Source organism: Myxocyprinus asiaticus, chromosome 31 (genome assembly GCF_019703515.2).
Source record: "Myxocyprinus asiaticus isolate MX2 ecotype Aquarium Trade chromosome 31, UBuf_Myxa_2, whole genome shotgun sequence".
NCBI lineage: Eukaryota > Metazoa > Chordata > Actinopteri > Cypriniformes > Catostomidae > Myxocyprinus > Myxocyprinus asiaticus.
In genome coordinates, this window is record NC_059374.1 from 17011609 (window position 1) to 17033917 (window position 22309).

The 22309-nt window shown below is 36.1% G+C and overlaps 1 protein-coding gene across 1 annotated transcript; it reads right to left on the reverse strand.

Moving 5' to 3' along the window:
- Positions 1 to 13803: 13803 nt before the first annotated feature.
- On the reverse strand, positions 13804 to 16705 carry LOC127422462 (mRNA decay activator protein ZFP36L1-like). The gene is made up of 2 exons (XM_051665991.1): positions 16577 to 16705; positions 13804 to 15864 (listed from the first exon to the last, which is right to left on the reverse strand). The coding sequence occupies exons 1-2, from the start codon at positions 16628 to 16630 to the stop codon at positions 14746 to 14748; spliced, it is 1173 nt and encodes a 390-aa protein (XP_051521951.1). The 5' UTR covers positions 16631 to 16705; the 3' UTR covers positions 13804 to 14745.
- Between the last annotated feature and the right edge of the window lie 5604 nt (positions 16706 to 22309).

Below are 22309 nucleotides of genomic sequence, written 5' to 3' on the forward strand. Positions count from 1 at the left end.
GCTCTGAAAGCACATAAAGGTAGCATAAAAGTAATCCTTAAGACTCCAGTGGTTAAATTCATTTCTTCACAAGCGATATGATAAGTGTGGGTGAGAAACAGATCAATATTCTTCTTCATCTTTTGTTTGGCTCTTTGCATTCTTCATGCATATAGCCACCTACTGGACAGGGAGTTGAATTTATGTTAAAAAATATTACTTTTATGCTGTCATTATGTGCATTTTGGCCATTCACTTGCATTGTAAGGACCTACAGACCTGAAATATCTATATACAAATCTTTGTTTGTGTTCAGCAGAAGAAAGAAAGTCATACACATCTGGGATGGCATGAGGGTGAGCAAATTATGAAAGAATTTTATTTTTTGGGTGAACTATTCCTTTAAATGGGCCTATCAAAACATCCCAGGGTTCCTGCTTGAGGATCAGGTAAGAAGATAATTGAACACAGGCCTAAATATTTACTGCATGTCTCATAAAATCCTGGAAAGCCTATCAGAATTTCTGCTGAATTATGTTGCCATTTTTCATTGGAAACTCATGGAACCGGTTACTTTGTTTTTCCAGATTTCTTATCCAATATCCAGACCCCTACTTACTCTAGGGATCTGCACTATTCAAACTAACCAGGTTTCTACCGAGGGTCTCCTTCATTTTAGCATTTTAAAAGCCATGTTTAAACCCGTGCAGGTTTTTTGCCATCTGCTCTGACCACAGCAGAGCTCATCAAACCCCCTGTAAATCATGTAGTAGCATTTCTCCTCTATTTTAGTGTCTGGTTCATTATGTGAAACACATGTCATGTGAAGTGTATCCACTGAACAGAGTGCAACAGTCCAGTTCTGGAAGTAAAAATCCCATACATTTTCTCCAAAATAGAAATTATTTTTAATGATACCTTATAAACCTTTAAAGACAGACCTACCATGAACTTAGAGGCTGTTAATCAATGGTATATGCTTCTCTCAAAGCCATCAGTTGTGTTACTTTGAATTAATTTACAAAAAATGTGTGCATAATAAGTGGAATTTCTGTTGAAGAATTATACTACCCATGATACTAAAGAGAAAAGATCCACCAATCAGTGAATTACTGCAAACAGTCACGGCATCTGCCACCCTATTCACCCCGTCGACGTTTCGCGGGAGGACGCGTTCAGCGGGAGACGATAATATAAACACCGAGACGGTGCGCAACAAGGACAGCCGTCCGTTAGCGCATGGTCATAGAGTAAAAATGTTCATCAGTAATACTGATCTTTGCCTTATCATGCACCACTAATACTATTACTACTCTGTAGCGAGGAGGAGGGCGGGGCCGGGCGAAATGACGGACGCCCGGACCCCAATCAGCCTGATGAGGCGAGCGAGGGATAAAGGTGACCGAAGGCGGCAGCTCGGAGAGAGAGAGAATTATGGGCACCTGCCCTGTATGTGTTTGTGTGTCTTTTTATTTAATTAAATATTATTTATATTGTTAAGCCGGTTCTCGCCTCCTCCTTTCCCTTGTACCCCCTTAACATACTCCTAATAATAATAATAATAATATAGTTGCAATTAGCAATTTTGGGGCCAAGCACACCAGTGGCAAACATTTTTACTGAATTTAGAATTCCGTTGATGATTTTAAGTAGAGTCGTGGAAAAAAAGAAATTTGTTTAATGACTTATAAAGTTATAAAAGTGACTATAACTTTTGACCAATAGGTGGCGCTGTCACTAAATGTATATGGTATTGTTAGGGCTTGGTCATAATGCCACATATGAAGTTTCATGTCAATATGCCAAAGCGTTCATGAGATACAGCCTCAGATTCTTATTGGCATCTTGCCATTTAACTTGTTTTTGCATTACACAAGAACATTTTGGTCTGTCAAAAAGCTTTTCAGAACTTTTTGTCTTGAGTTTCCTAAGATTATACACAGCAAATTTAGTGCAAATCGGATGTACGGCTTAGGAGGAGTTTGAAAAATTAGGTTTTCCATTCAATTCAAAATGAACAACAGGAAGTATGGCCGACCATGGCAAATGTGGTATTATTCGACTCTGTATGCCCCAAAGAATCTAAAGCAACAAGTCTCAAGATTATAGGCAAAACTATTCAGCAAAAATAGCCATTTTTCATATTACTTGACCACTAAGTGATGCTGTGCTGAAACTGTGAAGGTACCCTCATGCCGTGCTTGTGATGACATCCCAATTTTCGTGTCAATAAGCTAAAGTGCAGCGAAGATGCAGCCTCACGTCCATTTTTTTGCCGTCAAATTCATTAATGCGACATACAAGAACAGTTAGTCATCATGAACATCATGAAGTTTTTGTCATGAGTGTCTCTAGATGATACATGCTAAATTTAGTGCGAATCGGACGTACGGTCATAGGAGGAGTTCGAAAAAGTCTGTTTTCCAAAAAATACAAACTAGGCAGAGCTTAAAATAACCCATTGGGACTTACCATGACCCAAAAATAATTTTGTTTCTAGGATTTACGGTTCAAATTTTCTAAGCCGAAACGTCAGTGAAACTTTGAACTGTTGGTGACACTAGAGGGTTTAAGTTAGAGACCCCAAATTGTGTGGGGGCTAGTAATAGCTACTCATATCAGTGTGCTAAATCTCAGCATTTTCCTACATACGGTTCTATGGGCTGCCATAGACTTCAAGAGCGGAAGCAGAATAATAAGAAAACTAACAGAAACAATAGGTGACTCATCAGTGCTTGGCCCCTAATTATGATGATGGTAGTAATAATAAAATGTAATGAAAGAAAGGCAAAAGGGGAGAGTAAGAACTGTATGGGGAATTGAGTCTAAATTAAGAACTTCTAAGTGGAACAAAACAGTTATAGGAGTACAAGGCCATTTCTTAAACACTTCTAAAACATTCATTCAGTCAAGCATTTACTGTTGTTTAAACAAAAGCACCTCTGATTCAAACCACCTGACATAGTTCCATTATGGTATTCAGTGCTGGAGCAACTGTAACCACTTCTGTAACAACTGTGCAGCTGCTTGCCTTTTTTCCACCCCAAAAGTGCAAAGCTATTCCATTCTAGCAGTTACTACAGTACTTGGCAACCTGAGAGGAAACCTTCAGGGTAAAAACATTAGAGAAAACCATAATAGGATCGAAATGGAAACTCAGACATATTTTGTAGTAAGGCAGTGAAGATTCTATTGACTATTCACTAGTTAATCAAACAGGAAGTTCGGCTGTTGATGGGGAGCATACAGTTGGGTCCTTAAATAAAACACATCTAGGGGATTTCAGGTTGCTTGCTGAATTAGCACAGGTTAATGGCTTACTCATATTGGTATTGCATGGTAACCTTAGTCATAACTGGTCCAGACAAGACAAAATAGTTTAAATCTTCAGATAAAAAAGTTCTCATGAGAAAACAGTCATAACAAGATCTTCATTGAATACTTCTGTGGTATTGGTGTCCCAAATTTGTATCCAGAAGTGCTTTCTCTTGCCGCAATGTGACTGTGGTTTATGTCCGTACATACGTTTGCTTTCACATCATGTGTGAGGTCACACTATACTTCCTTTACTTTGTTTACTTTTACTTGGTTTACGCAGACAGCCCCTTAGTCAAAACACAGCATTTATTGCTAGGCAGCAAACTAGCACTTGCACCACTTGCACAAAACAGGTCAATTCTTTCAGACTGTATTTTTCGACTTGGTCTTCTAAGCAAATCTCCCTCTACCCTGATCAGATGTGTGCGTAATGTTTGTGGTAGCCTTAGGCAAATCCAAGAAGATATTTACTTTTAAAAATATATGTTTTCTCTCTTGTTGCTATGCTAATTTCACGTCGCAACGAAAGGCTGAATCAGCAGATGTGTATCTATGGCATATCATTTGCATTTCAGGCATTACTGCTACAAAACTATATGCTTGCAGATATAAAGTATTGTGTCATGAAAAAAATATAATCCCTGAGTTGCATATTTGACATATTTTCTACATAAGGCAGGAAGTGTCTTATCTTATGTGTCTGCTTCTTATTTTATGACCTTGGTTGCCAAATCTGGACACCAATTATATTTCTCACAGTGAAATTAAATATATGATTGCAGATCTACATCACTTCCAAAGGTAGGATTCACAATAACATAAATCTTAAAGTAGTTCACTGAAAATTGAGTCCTTATTCACTGAAAATCTTTATAGAACATTCAGTGAGAGAAGTTCTGATGTCTGATTCATGAACAAATCATTCTTTTGAGTCAGATCTTTTTCAAATTTGGTTGATCCGGTTTACAAAACCCCTCTGAATGATTTGTTCACAAATTCATTGCAGTTAACAGCTCACTGGAGGGGAAGGTTTTCAGTGAATGACAACTTAAAATTTTGATGTTTATCACACAAAGCTATAATTTTTCTTCTGAAGATTTGGAATATAGCGCACAAGTTGTATAGACCACTTTTATGATTCTTTAATGGTGCTTTTGCATCCTTAAAAAACTTGAAAGCTTAAGTCCCCATATGCACAATTGCATGGAAAAGAGCGACTAGCACAGTTTTTGGTCTTCGTGTTCCACAGAAGAAAGTAAGTCACACAAGTTTGGTACAACATGAGGATGAGTAAATGACAGAATTTTCCATTTTCAATGAACTATTCCTTTAAGAATTTGTTGAAAGTTGCTGAATTAAACCTGTCCTTCTTTTGCCCTCATACTGCAGGTACTGTATATTTGTATACACCTCACTATGCTCAATCATTTAATGACATAAACATGTTCTGAAAGAACAACATACATTTTCTGAGAATGACTTTTAAGGGTTATAGTTTTGTTTTCACATGCAAGTGACAAGTACACATTTCAAAAAACATGTTTTCCCACAGTGTATCGAGAACAAAATTGTGCAATTTTCAAGTCATTTCTCAAAGCCTCGGGCATTGGGACAAATCCACACATGCTGTCAAATTGGAATGGAAGCCTTGGTTACTTTCAAAACGAGCAGAGGTTAGAGGAGCTGTCCTCTGATGGCTGCTCTCTCTCCTAAAGTGCTTTCGTCAGCAGGGGGAGAGGGCTGTTGGTTCTGAAACACATGTGGGATGTGGAGCTGTGACAGGATTACAAAGACTGCCATTCAGCCCAGAGAGGCTCTGAAAACAGCAGCAGTCTTCCCTTTGCTCTCCACCCTTTTGCCGCCTCCATCTGTGGCCTTATTTCCTCTACCACCTCACACTGCACCTCGCACAAAACACATAAAGCCTCAAAGATTACAGAACCAGACTTTGTTTCAGCTTCTTTACTTTGAAGAAAGGCACCAAGGTCCAAAACTTTTGCCGATTTTTATTTTTATTTTTGGTCAAATAATTATTTATATTTATTAAATGTACAGTATATATTAATTTATATATATATATATATATATATATATATATATATATATATATATATATATACACACACACACACACACATACAGTATATATAATTGCTTTGTATTTTCTTTGGAATGAAACCAAGGCCCATTTAATACTCCAAATCACTGAAGCATCAGGTTGATACTTCATAGCTTTTCCTAAGCTTATGTGAACTAAGAGAACTGATTGTAAAGAAACTTTCAACTATATAACATTCATCACACATAATTTGTAAAAATATTGCATCTGTTTAGAGATTCAGAGACCTCAGGTAGGCCTGTAAAACATGTTCACATGCTAAGATTTGGTCAAAATGGTCAAAATGCCCCAAACAGAAGCAACATTACAGTATTGGAAATTTCTGAAAAGTCTATGCCTACTTGATGGTAAAACAGAGATTAAAAGCATCAATAATATCTGTCAAATGGGTTTTCATTAGGTTAGAGGATCAGAGGAACATCTTAAAAGAATTTGAAGGAAAAATAAGAGGTTTCTTTTCAAATTAAGCTACTGTTAGGATTATTAGTAGTATTTAATAATTTACTGAGGTCTTAGAAACTCAAAATATGAGGACAGTAATGTCAGTCTCAACAGAACATGAGGATTAACAAAAAAATGACTTATCACTCTGCGGCTACACACAGGTAATTTAGAAACATGTGTCTGTGATTAAATTAATTGTGTTATTCCGTTTATTTTAAGTTCAAGAACTGACCTCCAAAGAACCCTGGGGAGAATTATTGGAAAACATCCACAAAAAAAAAATTTTAAAAAAAAATTTAAAAAAAAACATTCAGTTCATTCAGTAGAGTTACCAAATAGGCCTTGTTCCCTTGTGAGGTTGTCATTTTTTCTACTTTACGTCTTTGAACATATTCTAAAACAGTTTTCATTTAGAGTAGCATGATGAAAAATGTCTTTCCCCTGGCTCTCTAACATTGACACCTGAAATAACTGGTGAGTTTCCAAAAGCAACAGAAAGTGAAAAATGCATGTCCACCCTTGTGTTTAAAACAACACCCTTAAAAAAAAGGCAGGATGTCCAGACTTTTTCTAGGAAAGAATATTTATATTACGTGAGTGATCTATCCTAAAATTTGAATTGGAAATTATGCAATAACATTTTCTCACTTTCTTGGCCTTGTATCTACAGTTAAGCCTCTAATTTTCTATGCCTCAATCAAGATTGTTGAAAAGAATAGGGTTAAATCATTATAACACGAGAACATCAATAAGTGTGCCCTTAACAACCCAAACAAACTTAGCTAATGATATAGCAGTGTCTGGATACAAAGGTTTAAATAAGAACTAAACTGGCCCTTTCTTGGGTACAAAAACCTGAAATTTAATATGAAAAGTTATGTGAAATGGTTTATTGTGTGTGTCTGCTCAGAGCTGTCTCAGTAAAAAAGCTACACTTCCTCTTTTGAGACACTGGTAGTGCATATAGGAGGAAATGAAGCAAGCATGAAAAGAGAAGTGAAACTGGCCAATTGTGACATCAATGCAAGCCTGAGCTGTTGTTTTTTTTTTTTTTTCTTTCCTTGTCATAATGCCACAAGCTCCTACATTTATAGCCTATCTAAATTTGTAGAACCTAGATTTGGGTACAAGTTATCCTACATAAACATTAACTATCAAGGTAGTCATGCTTTACAACAGGATCCAGAAATACCTTATATGTAGCACAATAGAAAGTCTGACCACAGACAAAAGCGAGGTTACTGTATTGGATAGCAGTAATTTCTGAAAAGTCTATGCCTACTTTGGGTAAAACAGAGGGTAAACTTTATAATAACATATCTGGGCTTTGCTTAGGTCAGGGGAATATATTAAACAAATTTAAAGGGGAAATACTGTATTTTTAAAATCTTAACGACAACAAGGATGCAGAATTAACTTAAAGCAGAGTAGAGAGTCTGGTCAAATTAAGTGAAAGGCAACTTGACCTCTAAATCTGTAGACGTCACCCACTTGTATAAAAAGGCACTATCGGGTTATCTCACAATGGGGAATCCCAGGGACGTAAACACCATAGACATTGAGGGGGACATGTCCCCCCCCAATATTCATAATAGTAGTCTACTGATAGAGGGTTTTTCCCCATTTTGAATATGTTCACACACTGCAACTTCACACTAGTACAAATATAAGTATAAATATAAGTGATATCAGATGACGAACATTTACATATACAAACCTAATAAAAATAAAAAATAAAAATAAAAATAATGTTAACAAACACTGAAACAATGACTTTCTTTTTAATTGAATTGACAGGCCACAACCCACTGATGATCATCTGTGAGGAAAAACAGGCAATGCTGTTTCAGCTGTAGACTATGATAAACTATGAAAGACTACAGTATATGACAGTGTACTATGTTAAAAGCTATTTACTGACCATGATAGCACTTTCATTATAAATAAGAATGTTGTTGCATGTGGCCTATAGGGTGTACTTTGCTTAACTCTACTGACATCTGGTGGTTACTTTGTTGTACTGTACATGTAATGAGGAATTATATATGTATGGGGCTAGTTGACATGTTTTTACTCCAATAAATATTTCTAAAGGTGGACTACATTTTAGAGACACATAAATAGAAGTCTTCTTAATTACAGGCAACTGATGAATATTTCCACCGTTATAGAAAAAAAGATTAGTTCATTTAACAAACACATATTTAGGGGGGCATGTTGTCACAAAACAATGAGAGACTGATTTGAGAAAATATTATATATATATATATATATATATATATATATATATATATATATATATATATATATATATATATATATACAGGGTTGGGGAGTAACGGAATACGGGATTACATATTTAAAATGCAAAATATAAGTAACTGTATTCCACTACAGTTACAATCTAAATAATATTAAATTAAACAAATTGCATTAAAATGCAAAGTAATCTCTTCAGTAATCAGAATACTTTTTGAATGTAATTGTATTCTGATTACTGAAGAGATTACTTTGCATTTTAATGCAATTTGTTTAATTTAATATTTAGCCTATTCAGTTGGAAAACATTTATTAATATAAATGATGCGATCCGAGGTGTGTTTGAACGGCAGTGAAACACTTTCTTATGACATGTTACATTAATACAAGTTCACACTGTTGTGAGTGAAAAGGTGGATATGACGTCATTGAGGAACTTTCCCTTGGGAGCTTAATAGAGGAGCTACATCGTGTTTCTACAGCTTAACAAAAAACAGTTAGAAACACTTTGACAGATGAAACATAAATCCAATAATTACACGATTACATGCCTTGTCAGTGTTTTTTGTTGTTGTTGTTTTTTTTCCCCTTTTTCTCCCAATTTGGAATACCCAATTCCCAATGTGCTTTAAGTCCTCGTGGTGGTGTAGTGACTCGCCTCAATCTGGGTGGCAGAGGACGAATCTCAGCTGCTGCCGCGTCTGAGACCGTCATACGGAATACGTTACAAATTACATTTTACAGCATGTATTCTGTAATCTGTATACTTTTTTAAAGTAACCTTCCCAACCCTGTAATATATATATATATATATATATACAGGGTTGGGAGGGTTACTTTTGAAATGTATTCCACTACAGATTACAGAATACATGCTGTAAAATGTCATTTTTAACGTATTTCGTTAGATTATTCAAGGTCAGTAACATATTCTAAATACTTTGTATTACTTCAGAACTGGTAGATTTTTTCACTTGTTTTGACTATAAAAACTCTGCCAGTACAGTAAGACAAAATACACTCTCTGAAAAACCTAAATATCTTATGCAGTGTTGTTTCTAAAATTTTAGATATTTTTACAGGAAAATAATACAAAAATTATCAAGAATAAGATTTTTGCCCTAATATCAAAGGTCTTACTAGAAAAAAAAGAAATTATGATCTAACGTGAATTTTCTTGATAAAAAAATATGATCATGTTTGGTAACGTGCATGTAAAATGGCTAGAAATAGCATTTTAGCTTAGCGTAAAGCTGACAATTTACACAAAGTTTATTTCTATTTCTTCTGCTCCAAACTTACTTCAGACTTACTTCTCTGTGTGCTCGTATGAATGTGACACATCATAAGAAAGTGTTTCACCGCTGTTCAAATGCACTTTGGATCGCATCATTTATAAGTATAAATGTTTTCCATCTGAGAGGACTAAATATTAAATGAAACAAATGACAATAAAATGTAAAGTAATCTCTTCAGTAATCAAAATACTTTTTGAATGTAACTGTATTCTAAATACCAGTGATTTAAATTGTAACTGTAGTGGAATACAGTTACTTATATTTTGTATTTTAAATACGTAATCCCATTAAATGTATTCTGTTACTCCCCAGCCCTGTGTATATATATATATATATATATATATATATATATATATATATATATATATATATATATATATGAAATACTATCAACATTTTAAAAAGCCATCTTCCACTAAACATCTTTAACCTCCTGAGACCCGAGTGTGACTGTGTAGACAGCAGGACTAAGTTGTAAAATTTTAAATAATACCAAGCTATAGAAAGTCTTTTTTTTTTTTCTTTTTTATCAAATTGTTTATTATATTTCTTGGAGTGTTGGTTATTCATGTTTTTGAGATGTTACAGACATCACAGCTGATTCTCTGTAAAGCTGCTCTGGAACAATGTGTATTGGGAAAAGCACAAATAAAAAATGATACAAACCATTATTTGACTTGATTTTACTTTGGCAACAAAATCTTAATGTTCTCTCGTTGCATTGTCAAACAAACAAGTGATAGCCAGTGATGAAGCATTTTAACTTTAATTATAAATTAGCATAATTAATTCTGATACAAGTAATGGCCAGCATCATCCAATCACTGCCAACCATGTTAAAATAACATTTTACATTATACATTCTGAATCTATGTGCTGATTACCATTTGTCCCATGTCTACCAAACATGTTGAGTGATTCAAACATCATCTGCAGCCTGAAACTGAACTTTTGATAGGAAGTTTGGACTGAATGCACTTGGCATTATAGGAAAGCTATAGGATGCTCCCTTGCTCCCTATTTAGTGAATGACTTAACCTCCAGTGTGATGTCTGTCTGCACTGGTCTCAGAACAGTTTGAAATGCACTGTATTTTCTTCGTAACTCCATATAAAGCCTCTGAAAGCTATTTTTTTCTCAATGTGATAATGCACAGTAAATATACGATTTCTAATGAAAACCTTGTGCTATTGTACACATTATTGTACATTGTGTTTAGGAGCATGGCATTTCGCGATAAATTGTACAAATTTTAAAAATAGCATGTCGGATAAAAATAGAAACTCTAATCTTTGACTCAAACAGGTTTCAATATAAAAACTTAGATTTACATTTATGCAGACGCTTTTATCCAAAGCAACTTGCAGTGCACTTATGACAGGGATAATCCCCCCAGAGCAACCTGAAGTTAAGTGCTTTGCTCAAGACTGTAGGGATCAGTGGACCTGGGTAGCTCAGCAAGTAAAGTCGCTGACTACCAAACCTGGAGTCGCAAATTGAAATCCAGGGTGTGCTGAGTGACTCCAGTCAGGCTTCCTAAGCAATCAATTGGCCTGGTTGCCAGGGTGGGTAGAGTCACATTGGGTTAACCTCCTCGTTGTCACTATAATGTGGTTCTCACTCTCAGTGGGGTGTGTGGTGAGTTGTGTGTGGATGCCGCAGAGAATAGTGTGAAACGTCCACATGCACTAGGTCTCCATGGCAATGCACTCAACAAGCCATGTGATAAGATGTGCAGATTGACAGTCTAGACACGGAGGCAACTGAGATTTGTCCTCCACCACCTGGATTGGGGTGAGTCACTACACCACCATGAGGACATAGAGTGCATTGGGAATTGGGCATTCCAAATTGGGAAGAAAAAGAAAAATTAAAAAAAGACTGTGGGAATCAAACCAGCAACTTTCAATTTAGAGGTTCTGTGCTTTAACCCACCACCACCACCACTTAATTAGGATTCTAACCATATGTAGTTTTGTTGGCATTTCTCCCAAAGATAAACTCTGCTGTGATCGGCACGATGTTGTTATGTCACATGTCTTGGTGTGTTGAAAGTTTAAGCCTTTACTGACAGCCCAGAGTCTCCTGAACTGAGATCAGTCAGTTTAAATTAAATTAAATTAAATTATGTGTTGCGTGTAGCAAAGCCAAAATACAACGTCCATGCATGGGTACGTGGAGTTTCACGAGGATATTTCACATGAATTAGACTATTTAAAAACAATTTCTGGTTTCAATACAATGTAGGGGAAAGGGGCCAGTCCATAAAAATTAAAATACACACTGTTTCAAAAGTATAGCCACAAGATGTAAACATTATAAATGTTAATATGTTTTTAGTGTGATGAAATTACTGTTCTTCATGATTTTAGTGTGATAAAATCACACTACAGGGTTGACGGCGTAATGTTGTCATGGCAACGAAGTTGTAATATTGCATATAAATTTACAGATAAGGTAAGTGATTTTATCACACTATAATCACGTTAACACAATGTTTACATTTGTGGCAATATGTTTGAAACAATATGTATTTTAACATTTAAGGACAGGCCCCATTCACTATCCACTGCAAGTGATATAATGTAACCTCTATTTTTCCTTTTTTCTTTGTATAAATGATGGAAATTCCGTTTATTTGTTATGGTAATAAACATTATGCCACAAATGCTGTTGACTGAGCTTAACTTGTAATAAACCAAAACATTCCTTTAATGGCTTTTCAGTAAAAGTTAAACAGTACAAAACAATTTATCAAACAGCAAATATGTTTGAGCAAAAAAATAATAATAATAATAATAATAATAATAATAATTTGGCCAACAATAAATTGTATAAAATTACAGCGTAAAAAAACGTGACAATTTGCCCCAACAAAGACAAACAACATTGGCATGGGATCAAACTTTTGGTTAAAATCTACTTTATATAATTATATAATTTATTGACCTTTGCCTTAGTGTGGTTTTACTGTGTTCTTTTGTTTAATGAACAGCGTCACAGATCTATGATATCATAATTTTTTTTAGGAGAGAATTTAAAAAAATATCAATTTAAGACAGTTTTATGTTTTAAGGATATCTTTATAAACTTTAAAGTACTCTTTTTCGCAGTCTTACAGTAGCCAGGTTCAGTCCCACACTCCCAGATCCCTTCTCCTTTCCGCTCACAGATTCCATTCTACACAAGAGCCTGGAGAGCATATGCTTGACCCACAGTCCCAGTGAATGTGGCCATCTGCTCGGGATTCCATATGATCCGGGCCCTGTGTGAGAATGTGCCTGGCTTTGTAAAAACTCACTAGGCGATGTGGGAGAATCTTCCCCACACACAAAAGAGAACAGTAAGACAGTTTTAACCCTTTCCCTGGTTCGGTTCTCTCAAAGGATGCCTCCCCAAAGCATTGTCTTCGCTGACAAGTGAATGGTGAACAGAATCTGTTTCTTGTTACTTAACTGTCAAAAGCTTTAGTGGGATTTAGTTACAACTCTTCATTATACCAACAGGACCATCATAAACGTAAACTGGGGAAACCTAACAGAAAGTCAGTATGTAACTTTAGAGCAGAACCACAGATCATTCCAGCCCCATTTAAAACAAACAGAATTTTAAGTTACATGTCAACTTATCTTCAGCAAATAAGACAATAAATATTCATCTTCAGCAACCAGTTAACATGGGGAGGGGTGGACCAAATTAAAGGGTTTCTCATTTCCATACTAGATGTGATCTGCTCACACCTCCCCCACTATCAGGGCTGTAGCATGGTAATCTGGGCCTCCTGACTATATATGGCTCTGGGCCCCTTTCCTATTAAAAAAAATATACAGTTTAGAATTTGTTGTGAGGCCCCCTGTACCTTTGAGCCCCTAGAATCATTACCACCTTTCACCCCACTAAGGCCCTGCCCACCACTGCGCCACAATAACTGAAGTACTAACAAACCAAAAGCCCCATGGGACTCTGATAAGGTGTATTTGTACTACAATGCAAACCTCACAATTTTGCACATATAAAATGCACAACCAAAGATAAATTAAGCTTTTCACATCTGGTCTTAACTTATGAAGCAAAACTATTTAGTTTTTTTTATGTATATATATATACACATACAGAGAATTGTTATTATAAATTGTATATAAAGTTTCTATGCCTATAGACTAAAAACTGACCTTTCTAGATATGGGCAGAGGTCAGAATGGCATACTTGTACCATTAATGCCATATATTTATACATTTATTAAACATCTTTACTGGCATATGTCATGTGTTTTGGAACTCCGCTTATTTTGGAATAGGAAATAAACCCATAGAGGACAAACAGAACCACAAAGAATGTTGATGTTCATTAACAAGGTTTATTTTCAGTACAAAATGAGAGGGGCAGCAGGAAGAAAACTCAATATATTAAACTTAATACAAATGTTATCAAAAACACGTTTTCTATAAATACAATAAAATAAATAAAAAAAAAAACTAACTTAAAGTTACTTGAAACTCTCCATCATGTAACAAAGCCAAAAGGCATGTCAGAAAATTAGATGCAAAAAGTGACCCATAACATCCAACCCCCAAAAAATTATAAAATAAACAAAAACCAAGGCCACTAATGTCAATTTGATTTGCCTAAACTCACAATAAACAAACAGCTACACAAACCAAAACTATGCATCATGTCAGAAGGCAACTGACTCCATGTAGAGCTCCAACTGTACACTTCCAGAGGCCTGCTTAGAAATATTCAAACTTAAGGAAAGTCTGGGAACGAACCAAACACTGACCTTAAAAGCAGCAGGAACATCTCAATTATATTGCTGGCTAACATTACTTAATAAATTAAATTCTAACATCCAGAAAAGGTGTGCATAAAATAATTGTATACAAACCATGGAAAAGTTTGGTCTCTGGAAGAAAAATTACAATGAAAGTCTCAAATACTGAAAGACCTTAAGACTGGGTTATAACCTCTCTTTGGCTATTTTGGTACAATAATCTTTTGTAAATAGCTAAATGCATCTTAAAAGTTATAACACCTGCATCTTTTACTCAAAACATCTTGATGCCTGAACTTTTACAGGCTATGGTTTTAAATGCTCCCCCTTATCTTTTCCACAGAAGTCATCAAAAATAAAACATGGTGATCGGTATACTTAAAAGCACAATCAAATCCCAGTTAAAGAATCATTTCAAAATTCAGTACCTTCAAACAGCATGTTTCACTCTGAGCTTAACTAAAATGTCAAGTATTGGCCACATAATACAGTAGGTATACCACAATATACAGTTCAGTCCTTATGAGGAGCAAAAACAAAAAAAAAAAAAAAAAAGCTACAGAAACAAGCCTGTGCCCAAGTTGCTGCCCTCACTGTAGATTCCATCATCAGGTACCGAAAGCTGGCTGAAGATGGGGAGCCTGCGCCCACTGGCTTCCTGTCCATTGGAGCATTCCGAGCCATTCATACTACTGGATGAGCTGCAGCTGCCACCCTCATGGTCTGAGAGCGAGGTGTGGGATAGACACCTGAGGCCTAGAGAAGCCCCACCAGTGGGGCTCTGCCTCAGACAGGACTCAGCCTGGGAGGGGACGAGCTGGGTGGGTGACAAAGAGGGAGTCAGTCCGGAGTGAGAGTACCCAGAGTCTGGTGAGGGCAAAAACTGAGAATGGAGCTCCCCTGCCTGGTCCAGAAGGGTGCTGGGATCAATGTCTGGGAAGGCCAGGGAGAATAGGTCAGAGATGGCTGTCGATGTTGAAGTTGAGACAGAAGGTGCAGGAAGGTACAAGGAAGCAGCAAGAGGGGCTTCTAGAAGCTGTGGAGTTGTAGGAAATCCAGAGAAGCTGAAGCTATGTTTGAGGAGTGGAGGTCGCTGGACAGTTGGATTGGAGGTCTGAGGTTGGGCATGTGCGAGATCTTCTTCAGTGTTGTGCACAAAGTGGCAGCGGATGCCGTAGGGGCAGAAGCCAATGGAGTGGTAAGTTCGGCAGGGTTCAGTCTTATATTTGGGGTGGCGGTTGAGGTCTCGCAGCTCTTCGGGCCCATGGGCAAACTGACACTTGCCACCATATTTGCACACCCCTCTTTCGGCAAATGTGCGGCATAACTCAGTTTTATAGCGAGATGATGTGGCTGCAATGGAAGATGTAGAGCCGGAAAAAGTCATGGTATCTGACAGGGCTGAAGGCTGATTGGGTTCTGCAGACGACCAGCCCAGACTTCCAGTGTTTGCCTCCACCATGCTGACGGAGCGCTCAGACCAGAAGGGCATCTTGCACCACTTTGACGGAGATGATACTTTCTGGGTGCCCCAGTAGCTTGAGTTCATGAATCCACTCTCCATACTGTAAAGAGAAAGTCCTGAACCACTGGAGGAAAGTGTGCAGGGACTGTCAGGCTTTCCAACAGCTGCATGTGCAGAGGCTGGCTCTCTGATATCAAGATTTAAAACGTGCTGTAAATAGGGGAAAATACCAGAATGTTACATTTCAGACTAGAGGATGAAGTTTACTTCCAATACATTAAAACTACTTCTTAAATTGCTGCTTGTTCCAAATAATCACTGGAAAGGAAGCAGGTGAATTTGCATTGGTGCAATTAGCTGAAGCCCTCAGACAAAATACCGCGATCTGGGTTTGAATTTCAAATTTTCAAAAATGTAAAAGGCGTTCTATTCTCAGATGTGCTAATTAACATTCAGATTTTTTTTTCTTACAACTCCAACAGCTTGTTTACATTTAAAAAGCAAGCAAACTTAAAATATTTGGGCTTTAAACAACAACACTGAACAAAGTATTTCCTACTTGCTTTCCGTTATTTGCTAGTTGATTACATGCAAATCCAGCACATTTTATTGAAAAGGCGCTCCTTTATGGCACACGTTCCCTCTCTGTTTGAGAAGTTGCTAGCCAGATTTCATCTGGTTGACTGGGTTGCTCGACTTCTATCCAACATATCCCAATTTAATCGTGCATTATTGTGGGTTTTCAATAAAATGCATTAGGTAACGCAGCTTTTATCCACGACATGCAATCATAAGTCAGCATAATTCATTGCTTCTGGTCTTGTGGTCGAACTCAATATCATGAATCAAGCATATTTTGCTGCGTAAGATATCCCCAAAACAAACACACTGTCATCATGCATTAATTTAACACTGCATTTACCTTACATATGACATCGTCTAAATCTAAATACTGCTTTAACGCCAAGGATGGCATAGTCCTGCGTGACTAACACGTTATTTGACGAGTACTCCGTGATCCCGCACAACTCTCTCGTAGTTTTTGGTAAACTCCACACTTTCTGCCGCAACACGTGTTTTTAACCACGCACTGTACGGACGGCCACACCCCCGCATTGTCACTTTGCTCCGCCCAATCTTCCAATTCATTTCACTACTAGCCTGTGCTCTGCGTATGCATCAAAGCCCGCGCTTGAGTTAGTCGCACCATTAGTGTTTGTTTATGGCCTTTTATGTATAATAGAAACGCTATATGTGCTTATATTTCAAATAAACATAAAATATAGCAGACTGGGGCTAGCTGCCACACGGAGAAGTTGCCAAACATGGTATATATCAGTAATTACATTATTAAATTTTGAGTGAAAAGTCAATGGCACAAATGCTTGTTTTCTTTAGCAGTGGTTCTGTATGTTGGTTTCAAACAACCTAGTTTAAAACTTTCTTAAATTATTATTATTTTTGTGTTAATCTTATACGCCAAAAAACAAAACAAAACAAACAACAACAACAACAACAACAACAACAAAACTACACTGGGATAGATAATTAGGGCAAGGGTCAACTATATTAGGTCATATAATATTTTAGTTATTATTTATATTTTATTATTATTATTATTATTATTATTATTATTATTATTATTATTTGTAGCCAAAACCTAAGAAATTGACCCAAAATAAATCTACCCTGAAAAATATTCATTGGAGTAAAAAATATTAGCCAACTAGCCCTGGTGACCCCTATATAACTAACCATGACATGTAATTTTAAAGGCAATTAGATAGACACTTCCTAATATATATATATATATATATATATATATATATATATATATATATATATATATATATATATATATATAGTTTTGTCATTTTTATATACAGTATGTTGTTTTTTAAATGCTATTCTAAATATACACTATATATTCTATGTATACTTTCTTATCCATGCAATGAGGACAGTCTCTCTCAATCATTTCCATGACATTGTCCTCAATTTGACCATAGCTATGCCCAGTCAGTTTAAGAAGACACTCTGTAAATCTTTTGATTCAGGTAGAACATTGCATGGCTTGTTCACGCCACCCTTTTGCTTATAGAAGTGGAGACGACAGCCCTCTGTTGGGTCTTTGATATAATCTAGCGAAGGTGATGAAAGTGTCACCCACTGGTGAAAAGGTTGACATTAAAGTAATTTTATATCCCCTTTCCTGGTGACCACAGACACTGATTGGGTGATCCCACTGTGAGAGGAGACGTGGCTGGTTCTGTGTGGTAAAGCGTGGTATGAGAACAGCCATAAGAAGACCTGTGGGTGCTGTTGTTTTGATGTAAGGTTGGTGTAGGTCTGTAGTTTGTATTAGGCCTACAAGTTTGTCCAAGAGCAAGAGCTTGTATTCAAGAGGCAGCTGTATTTGAGCTAACAATTTGTCAACTGGCTGCATTTTGTTCACTGCCAGTCAAAAGTTTGAACACACCGACTCATTCTTTATTATCATCACTATCTTATATTTTTTCTTTTTCAAAGTAGCCAACCTTTGCCTTGACAGCAACTCTGCACACTCTGGGCATCCTTTTAAACAACTTCATGAGGTATACTGGGTTGCGTTTTAAACAGCATGTATGCTGGGCACCTGTTGACTGCCCTAAAAAAACAAACAATTGTTGTGAAGTAAATATAGCAGAACATTTTTGTACTTTTTACATTAAATAAATTAGTCTAAGCATGAACTTGAAAATATTAAGTACATTTTACATTTGTACTCAAACATGTAAAAAAAAATAATGCTCTATCTAGCCAATCAATAAATATTATTATGAATGATTGTTTGTTATCTTTATAATGTATCACCTTGTATCAAGCCTAAAACCTTGTCACATTTATTAGCTCATTTGAGTACATTTACCAGGTAATTAAAATAAGTACATTTTATTTAACTTTTCAAAGCTGGTGTTCCCAGCATGCAGGCTTGAATAATTTATGAGATTGCATGGTTTCACTGTTTTTAAGTTTATTTACACTGTTTTTATTGTTGATTTTGTCATTAAGTTTGATAACTTCTTGTTTTGTGAAGTCTGAAGTTCATTTTATACTCAAAATTACCCTTTCATAGTAGAGGTCGGTTTTACCAATTAAACGGTGCGGATAGTTTATTTTTGGAACTATCGGTTATTGGGAAAAAAATCTGTGCCAATAGTTGCCAAGTCTTCGCCATTTCAAAATAAGAGTCCCCGGTGTGTTTCAGACTTGTTTTTAGTTAAAAGTCCTGCGTGATGCACCAATTTTCTTTTTTTTTCTTCTGGTTAGTATTGGAATTTTGATTGCCATTGGGAATCAAACTGCCTCTGGGATTTTATTAATTTTGTAATAATTTTGTAAACCCTTGTTACCTCTGTCTTTGCCCATCTTAGTAAGTCATAATATAGTAAGTCAATAATAATATTTTTACATTCTATAAATATGTTTTTAAAACTATCGGTTGATTAATCAGTTATGTGCCACATCCAGCACCTTAGTTATCATTATCGGCAAAATCCACTAGCAGTTGACCTCTAGTTCATAATCCAAAAATTATCCGTTGATTGTTACCATCATTAGGTTTGTGCACCAAGTGTTGAGGTCTGTGTGCGCAGCTCTACATCTCATTTCCAAAGCCAATAATGCAAGGTGATGCTGTCTAATAGACTTCATACATTATGCTTCCAGTGGAAGGTTTCATGTGGTACATTAAACGTGATTATAAACAAAGTTCAAAATGTAAAATCTAAGTTTAGATTTGTACGAAAAGTTACTGTATTAACTAAAATGTTTAAGTTGCATTTACTCAATCACTTTAATCTTATTATTATCTTAATAATCTTATTTATTAATATTTAATCTTAATATTATTTCATGAAGTTAAGTTGATTTTACTTAATTTTATACCATTAAAATTTGCTTAGAAAAACTGTGCAAAAACTTTTTTTTTCAGTGTGCTTTTCCTTCACTTACCAGTCCAACTTATCCATTAAAAAATATAATAAATAAACTTTTTATTAAAATGTTAGTTTTGTAGAGAAAACTACAGTTCATAATGCCAATCAGTCCTCTGGCTTTGTCCTGTTGAGGAAGTTTTGGTTAAAAAAAGAGAACCTTAAACCATTCCACCTTCTAAACTAATTTTAATTTAATGGTAACACTTGGTTCCATTTGTTAACATTATTAAATGCATTTGGTATCAAGAACTAACAATGAATGCTATATTTATATAGCATTTCTTAATCTTTGTTAATGCTATAAAAATATGATTGTTCATTGTAAGTTCACGTTAGTTCATAATGCATTAACTTATGTTAACATATACAACTTTTGAATTTAAAAAATGTATTACTATATGTTGTAATTAACATGAACCAATATTAATAAATGCTGTAAAAGTATTGTTCATTGTTAGTTTTTGTTAACTAATGTTAACAAATGGAAACTTATTGTAAAATGTTACCAATTTAATAGTGTCCTTGCGGTTTGAAAGTAGCTTGTTAGAGAATATTAAAGACTGTAATTTTACTCTCTGCGCTAATAAGATTTCCCCCTTTGTTAATGAAAAGTAGAATAGACCAAAACAGGCATGGAGGAGGTTCCACCAAACCAATATGTCACCTTCTGAAGGGCTTGTTGAGACACAAGGGCTCTTGTGAACTACCTAACTTAAGACTAATTTCCATCCATGCTGCTGTAACTTAACCTCAGTGTAGAACAAAAAAGCGTAGAAAAAAGCTACTCTGTCTAATACCTATTGTCAGGGTTCCTGCAAGACTACAGCATATAATTAGAAACGTAATTTTATGAGGAGGTCAAGAGGAACTGGGCACGTAATAAGGGAAAAAAACAAGTGCTATAGACAAAGTGATGTAATGGTTTGGTGGGAGTTATGCAGAAATAAATAAAGTATAGGCTGTCATCACAAGAACTTTATTTATAAATTATGAAGTCAAACTTCAGAACTTCTCCCTTCTCATTAGAAACACCCCCAGGTGCAGATGATTGACAATAAAATGCCTGATACACTAAACCTGTTGTCTTGAGGTCATTAGTATGTGATAAACAGACACCTGGTCAGTTTGTTTTTGGTACTTGGAAGAAGCATTAAGGGACATTAATGTTTGATGCAATGGTGTTGGCATGCAGGGGAGTGAGGGCTCCACTGATTGAGCAAAAGACTTTAGAACATAATGAGTAAAAAGTTTTTAGGCTAAAAAAAGCCTTCATACAGCCCTCCCCTACCCTCAGGGGAACCTAGGAGTGGTAAAGGGGGAGGGGGACTGGGAGGGGGTGATTGTTTAGAGAAAAGAGTGAGATGGCTGAAGACCGTCTCTGCTCTAATCCTTAATCACAACAGTGTCAGGGGGCAAAAAGGAACATAACCAAAAAGACCCCCCCCCCACCCACACAGCTCCATCGCTCATCCAAAATGACCAAGATAGAAATGATTCAACAAGCCACGGAGCCCTGTGTGTGTCTGTGTGCAGTAATGCATGTTAACACCAAACAAAAACTGCAAACACTGCAAACCTTACTTTTAAGTTTGATGAGAATTTGCGATGAAAGAAAGTAATACAACTGAGAAAATGATCTGTAATATGTCAATATATTTTATTTCTCCCAAACAATGCATTGAAACTCCATAGAAACTCAACAAGTGTGTTTTCAGCAGCATTTTCCTATGACCTTACCCATTACTGTGCGCCGCATGCCATTGCAAATGACCTGTAAACATCCCAAGAATGATGACAATCAACTTTTAATGGGCTCTGCAGCTGCAGTGGTCCAACCTTGTAAATGGGAAACCATTACATGACATAAAACCTTGGCTCATGGAATCCAGCAATCTCCAAACAAACCAAAGCCACCTCAAGATAACTTTGCTGTGACAGGGATCTCCATCCTTTAGCAGAGCATGAAAAGAATATTTCACACCCACCTCTCAGGGCTGTTCTCATGCAAATGCAGCAAGTGAAGGAGAAATGCATGGGAAACACACATGGGTGTGAGTGACAAAAGAGCATTCAGTGGTCTTATACACTCCATGTGTAGATAAAAATGAAAGGCCAGAGCATATGATTAGTCTTTTATGACTTTGGATGATGTGTATTTCTAGATTTTACAGGTTTTAATTGTTCCTGCACACATAGACCGTTTTTACAGACTGTGATGAAGAGTTTCCACCTTATTTGGCACTGTAAATCTAGCATTTTATTTTAAGTGTATATTTATATCATTATTCTTTATGTTACCCTCATGCCATGGGAGGAGAATTTATAGAAAAAAGGACTTAAATATTGATCTGTTTCTCACCCACAGCTATCATATCCCTTCTGAAGACATGGATTAAACCACTGGAGTCTTATGGATTACTTTACTGTTGCCTTTATGTGCTTTTTGGAGCTTCAAAGTTCTGGCCACCATTCAGTTGCACTGTATGGGCCTACAGAACTGAAATATTCTTCTAAAAATCTTCATTTTTGTTCAACAGAAGAAAGAAAGTCATACACATCTGGGATGGCATGAGGGTCATCTCTTCTTCAGTCTCTTCTGACTGTCATAATCCATCTCTCTCTATTTTTTCCACTTTTGAAAAGTTGTGGAACAGTAGTATTGGATTTGTTTCTTTTGC